We start from the raw sequence: 7369 nt of genomic DNA, 5'->3' as shown, positions 1-7369 counted from the left end.
AACAAGCTACTGCCCATTCCAGTAATTTAAACATTCTCCCTTAAAGTTTATTAACACAAAGTACCTAAAGAACATTGCTAGAAACTTCAACACATTATGTTATATCTTGAAACTCCAGAAAGAAATAGAGCACATTGTCACATGTTTGTTATTTACACAAGAAAAAAAAACTATTTTTTAAAGTTTATGATCTACATGCAAATGAACTCTAATACTCAAGCATTCATTCTTCGTATTAGTTAGCTCAAATCATATTTAAGATAATCCGAATAGATTCAGAGGGCTAAAATAAACTCATGTTCCATAAACTTTATTCAAGAGTTACATTATTAAAGGTAAAGGGGAATACCTAATGCAGAAAAATCAGCAACCAACAGTGAGGAAATTTTACTTTTCACAAGTTAACACTCACCGCAAGAATGAAACCAGTGACAGAAACCAAACCAGCAGCTTGAGCCCAAAACTACGACCTTAAAACTCAACAAAATTACAAGAAGGAGAAACCCAGAACTAGCTTCAAGAAACTTGAGATTTTTGCTCTCCAAGAGAAAAGAAAACTCAATCAAAAGCTCAAATTTCAGCTTACTTATTAGATGTTCAACTGTTGATTTTTCTCTCAAGTGTTGTTTTTTTGTTGTGCAAAGATGTCTAAGTGTGTTCGAGTCCGTTAAGTGTGGGAAGAGCATACCCTTAAATAGGCAAATACATTCACTTTTTGGGTACAGATTTTGGTTCACCGAAAGTCTGTCCAAAAGACTGACTTTGTGTGCTAAACACTGATTCAAATCCGTCCAAAAGGTGAAAGGACCGCCTGAAAACCTGCTATGTTAGAAGTAAGGATAGAAAAAATATTATTTCAGCCACCCTACTAGTAAAAGTAGGCTACTATTACCCTATTTTGTGATAAAATAACTTAAACTTCAGATTTTAACCATCAACAATAGACTACTTGCTCAACACAAATCAAACTTGAACAGCTATAGACTGACAAAGCATAAGCGAGACTAAAAATATAATCGAACTAAATATTCAAACCAACTTGATTGGAATGAATTCGATGTGTGCAAACTAATTACTAATCAAACAACTTAATTCACAAACTAAATGCTCAAACCAGAACGAGCAATCGTTAACAATCGGACAACGACTAATAATAACTAAATAATCGGCTAACTAAGTGAATGATTTAACTAATACACTAAAGATCATATTTAATCAATAACAATCTAACAAACAACTAAACTAAATATAGAAAACTAATTAACTAAACCTAACTTGAAACTCAAATTAACAAGAAACAACCAAAAATAGAAAAATTAAAAATCAAAAATTAATTAAAGAGATGACGATTATACCTAATAAGCGTGCTTGAAGTTGTTCGAGCCACGAGAAGACGTCGGAGATGCCAAGAAGTGACTGCCCGACCATGGAACAATTATTTCATTTCGGTAGACACCAAATTCAATGAACTTGGTGTCATACAAAAAGGAAATGAGTGTTCTTGGGTCGGAATTAGGCTAAAATAGAGGAGAAGCGGTGCGGCAATAGCGATGCGGCATCGGCAGTGGTGGTCGCCGAAATTTCGGTCGCCGGAGTTTTGGGTCAAGACTAATATGAAAACATAGTCCCCGCTGAGCTCTATCTATGTATGTAAAAATTAGGTGGAAAGGGTAGCTCAATCTTCACGATTTTAAGAAAAGGGTGGCGGGTGGGATTTCTTAGATCTACTATTCGTAGAGTTTGAGGGGTTTTTGAAAGATTCGGTTTGAAGATATGGAAAGAGGTGTTGTGGGTTACATGGTGAAATTTTGGGATCATTTGGAGGTTGGGCGCCGCCGGTAGGCGATTTCCAGCGTGCGGCACGCGGTGGGGGGGCGGATATGGGGGAGAGAGAGAGAGAGAGAGCGGCGGCAGCGGCGGTGGAGAGAAGAGAGAGAAGAGAGAGAGAGAGAAGAGAGAAAGAGTTATGGGGAAATGAGGGAATTTTTTAGATTTTTGAGGCTTTAAATACCTCTTGAGAGATCAAATATGGACCATTAGATCAAGGGGTGATCAATGGGTGAGATTTGATCTTGGGTCACTTAATGAAACGACGTAGTTTTGAGGCAAAACTACCTCGTTTCAGACTCTTTCAAGGGCAGCCCATTATCTTGCACTTTTGGCCACTTTCTCTTTCAAATTTGGCCCTACTTCTTCCTTAATCCTAGTTATTACCGATCCCATAAATATTCTCATAATTAGGCCCTCGGCCTCACTCAGTCATCAACCTCTCCAGTTTCTCGGGCTCTCAGAAATCATGATAAGCACCCCAATAACAATGATATGATGCATTAATAATGAATAAGAGAAACTGAGATGTAATATGCGAGTAAAAATCATGACTGAGTATGAAACAATAATTTAGCAGATAATTCAATATGTACACGACCTTTGTGGGTCCCAACAATGTCAACACATAGTTTAAACATGATGTATAGATCAATTTCTCTAATACGTGAAAATATTATACGGATATCAACAGATTATTCAACTACACAGTTTTATGGAATTGACCAAGTCACAATTCCTACGGTGCACGCCCACACGCTCGTTATCTAGTATGTGTGTCATCTCAAAACCAGTCACATAATACATAATCCGGGGTTTCATACCCTCAGGACCAAATTTAGAACTGTTACTTACCTCAAACCGTGTAATTCTTTATTCTGCAATGCCTTTACTTCACGAATCGGCCTCCAAACGCCTCGAATCTAGTCACAAATAATCTGAGGACACTATGTCCTTAACATTTACAATGAACACATGAAGTTAAGGACACCACGTCCTTAATATTTATACTGCACATATGAAGTTAAGGACATGATGTCCTAAAGTTTAACAACAGGAGGTGCAAATACAAGTTAAGGACATTATGTCTTTAACATTTACATTGCATACATGAAGTTAAGGACACCATGTCCTTAACATTTACATTATACATATGAAGTTAAAGACATGATGTCCTAAAGTTTAACAATATAAGTTGCAAATACAAGTTAATGATATTATGTCCTTAACATTTATATTACACACATGAAGATAAGGACACCATGCTTAATATTTACACTGCACATATAAAGTTAAGGACATGATGTCCTAAAGTTTAGCAGCAGAAGGTGCAAATACATGACACTTTGTCCTAAATATTTACACAACATTCATAAAGTTAAGGACATCATTTCCTTAATATTTACACAACACTTATGTCTAGCACATGGATATTTTTGTCCGACGGGTAAATATATTTAAAATAGTGACTAAAAATAAAGACATCTCTGATCAATGGTTATCTGTGCACTTCCCCCTAGATTTGCGGGTGAGGTGGGTTTGGGCTGGCAAATCATTTGCGTATTTGCACCTTTTCCTTTTTTTCCCCTCTAGAATAATGCACTTAGCAATTCTTTGTTTTTTTTAATCCAGTAATAGAAGTAAAGGACCTGCCATAATGATCATGCTAACTTGAAACTTACACTTTATATCTGATTCATGCTTTTGTACAATGTTCTCTTGGATGGCAAAAGGGAAAAAAGAACGATAGAGACATCGAATTCTTAGAATCATCATTTAACTAAATAAACATATCCAGAAACCATGTACAATTTAACGGGAAAAAAAAACAAAAGAAAATGAAACTGATGACTCCATAATTCCACTGTGGAATTTCCACAGCCTGTATATGCAAAAACATAGTAAAAAATCTTCAACACTTCAAAACTTCTTATAGATATAAATCAAGAAATGGTAAATAAGCGTAAATGCTATAGCAATAATGATTTGTAGCCCAATTGAAAGGGTCTTCTCTTTTTCATGCTTAGTTGAGTCTTCGGTGATCTTAGGAGGAGACTCTGTTTGACCTTGAAAAACTGGTCTTCCTATCACATGCTTGTATTGTCCACCGCTCCATGTCTAAAATAAATCAATATGTAAAAATTGAAAAAGAAAAAAATAAAACAATTCATAATTCATTTATACTTGAAGATTCATATTGCAAATCCAAGAAAGATTTTAATGATTGTGTTTTCGTTTAATCTAAAATGCTGATAGGACAATGTGGTTAGGGTGGGGGCCGTAGTTGTTCGAAATTTTCTATTGAAAATGGAAAAAAGATACTAAAAGAAAAAGGCTGTGAGTGTAAATGGAAAAGTGGTCGTCTTGGTGCTGCTGGTAGGGCTTTCTATAACTGAAACATATGATGGCCGTCATAATGGACCATATGGGGCATTTGCACAAACAGCCTTTTTTGAGGTCACTATTTAAATTCTGCCATTGTTAGTCAAGTGATTAAATTTGTAAAAAGATTTAATAATTACCTGTAATAGATCTCCAATGGTGACTATAAGGGAGTCTTTATCAGGCTGAAAAGAGACCCAGCCTTTCTTTGAATAAACATGAAACTCTGAGCAACCATTGCTAACATGCAAACACAATGAATGAGGAAACTCGGATCCTCTTATCAACATTCTAATCACATCATATTTCAAGGTGTTCATATACTCTTGATCTCCTTTTATACTTCCCTTATGCTTGTGTAGATAACAGATGGAGTTTGCTGGCAATTCTCCTAATTGCTCCTGCATCTCCCCATTTTCATGGATTAATTTTCTAGGAGTAATATTCTGCTGCAGAAATTGTAGGATTCGCCCACCTTTGTGTTCCATTTCGTCCAAAAGCTTTTCCATCTTTTCACTATTGACATTAAAATTGAATAATTTTATTTGTACGATACGCCAAGATAAATTATAATCAGCTAATATAATAGAGTATCTCACGTTGAAAGTCACCATCTAGCATGCACGCGAATCATGAAAAGCAAGAATAAAATGAAAGAAAAAGAAGAAGTACTAGTACGTGATGCTAATGATTTTAGTTTGTGCATACTATAAACAATGTAATTAACAAAAAGATTGTCGTTACTGTAATTTGCAGCAAGTAATCAACTAAGAGGTCATGTTTAACATATCAATATATGTTCGAGTCGATAATTAATTATGCATGAATGCTTGTTTACTACTTACACAATTACATCATAGACACACAACTATTATACGAAATTCGAACATATATATCATGACAAGAAGGGTATCTATCCAGCTTCGACAATGAGAGAGATTGCATTAATCAGTGTCCTCCAACTCAGAATATATTCCTAGTATATAAATAGCACACTCTAAAACCATTTATTGTAAAAATTGTATTCATCTCTAACATAGAAGGTACACAATACATAGATCTTCAGAAGATTCAAGCTAGATGCTTTTACCATGCAGACATGTGTCCTTTTTTTGGCTGTTTCGAATTATGAGTTATGTGTTTGGATCGTTCAAAAATATTTATTATATATTATTTTTACGATTCACACCAAAAGTATTTTTGAAGAATTTGAGCAATACTCTATGGTTAATTGATTCCTTAAATGACCAGAATTTCCGCTAAAAATGGCACAAAAAATTTTATACTTGCGTCTAAAATCTAAATCCAATCTTGCTAGTACTACTACAAACGATTGACTAGTAAGTTTGTAAATTTGAATTACCTGAAATTCGAAAATCCAATAGGCCAAACTCCCTCCATTTCCTTGTTGAAATTTTGTTCACCTCTGCACCAAACGAACTCTTCACTCGTCTCTATATCTTCCTCTCCGTGAAACTCCTCAAATCCATATGGCTTCTCCGATAACCTCATCAATTTTGCCTTTCCCTCCCGTGAAATCCCGAAGATTCCGTCACCGACGGACAAGACTGATTTGATGAGATCTCCTGAAATTCCATGATTAACCACCTCAAAGCACCCAATCGTTGCAACCGAATCCAGAATTTTCGAAATTGAGTCATTGTTTAACGACGCTAAAGACTCATAATTGAGTTTTGATGGATTGCGAATGGATTTTTGCCTGGGGAAGACTCGATCAGGAAGCCTAAGGTCTGGGACTTTGAGCGAATTTTCTAGAAATTCCGTGAGGATTTCATCGTTTGTGACGCAGGATCGCCGTCCAGAGGCGATCGGAGATGGCGGTGGTGCACGGAAGTCGATGACAGAATTCTCCGGCATTGTTTCAGGTGAAACTGCCATCTTTTTTTTCCCTTCTCACTGAATCTAAAACACACTACTGATCATTGTGGCGAATATGGTAGAATTATAAAAGTGGAAAAAAGAGGAGGAAGCAGTAATGATGGGAATGTTTGGAAAGTCGCATACAATTGGAGAATCGGCATGTCCTTTCACTTTTAATATGCTCTGCTTTTTCAAATCTTAACTCTGCTTTACAGGTATGATGGTTTCTCTTCTTCCTTGTTAAGTACCTTTTGCTACTTTGGCATTACTGTACTACTATATTGCCAGCTTGACATGGACATGGCGCTTGGTTATATTGACTGATTCGTTGTTTTAGTTTTTTTGTGGCCTTTACGAGTCTTTGATACTTCAGAGTTTAGAATTTTACGACAGTTGAAGCTATTGATTCATAGACATGCACATTTAAAAGATAATTTTCCTACCTTGAAATCAATGTATAGATTTCATGAGGGAATTTTCTTAGATATTATGGTATTTCCTTGACATAGTAAAAGTGATTTAGAAATTTACGACCCTCCCATCTATTCGAGTCACCCAAGGACACCAAAGTAGCAATTAACTCTAACAAAGAGGATAAAAGGAGGAAAAAAAAAAGTAGGAGTAGTATAGTCCAAAAACATTGGCGGATTCATGATTTAAATCTTATGGGTTCAATTTTTAAATTTTTTAGCATTGAACCCATTATATTTTTAAAGTTATGGGTTCAATTGAACCCGCCGAGTATATGCTACATCCGCCCCTGCTTGTACTATATATCTCGAAAGCACTATCCGGGCCTGTTAAATGATACTCCCTCCGTTTTAATTTATGTGAACTTGTTTGATTGTGCACGAAGTTTAAGAAAAAATGAAAGACTTTAGAATTTGTGATCCTAAACAATTCAAAAAGGGGCTCAGAATATTTATGTGGTTATAAAAGCTTCTCATTAAGGGTATAATTGTAAGTTTAAGCAAAATTATTTTCAAATTTAAAAATTGATCATTCTTTTTGGAACGGATTAAAAAGAAAATAGGTTCACATAAACTGAAACTAAGGTAGTAATACATAATTTTTCGAAGTTCATACCATGAATTCTTGAACACATTCTAGTAAGTAGGGAAATAGCCTTAAAGTAGATGGTCTTAAATTTTGTCCTTGCTTGCTCAATGGACACAACTTCAAGTTTAACAAGTGTTGTACATCGTTTGACTCATGAGCATCACTTTTAAATTTTGACCTTAAAATTTTGCTCACGGAACAAGAAGGGGTCAAAAGTTAA

The 7369-nt window shown here is 35.4% G+C and overlaps 1 protein-coding gene across 1 annotated transcript; it reads right to left on the bottom strand.

The window, feature by feature from the left end:
- Positions 1-3625: 3625 nt before the first annotated feature.
- LOC107811887 (flavanone 3-dioxygenase 2) lies at positions 3626-6217 on the bottom strand. Its single transcript, XM_016636880.2, has 3 exons — positions 5573-6217; positions 4350-4725; positions 3626-3945 (listed from the first exon to the last, which is right to left on the bottom strand). The coding sequence occupies exons 1-3, from the start codon at positions 6106-6108 to the stop codon at positions 3748-3750; spliced, it is 1110 nt and encodes a 369-aa protein (XP_016492366.2). The 5' UTR covers positions 6109-6217; the 3' UTR covers positions 3626-3747.
- Between the last annotated feature and the right edge of the window lie 1152 nt (positions 6218-7369).

Source organism: Nicotiana tabacum, chromosome 4, assembly GCF_000715075.1.
Source record: "Nicotiana tabacum cultivar K326 chromosome 4, ASM71507v2, whole genome shotgun sequence".
NCBI classification, from domain to species: domain Eukaryota; kingdom Viridiplantae; phylum Streptophyta; class Magnoliopsida; order Solanales; family Solanaceae; genus Nicotiana; species Nicotiana tabacum.
This window is presented reverse-complemented; position numbering and strand designations above follow the sequence as displayed.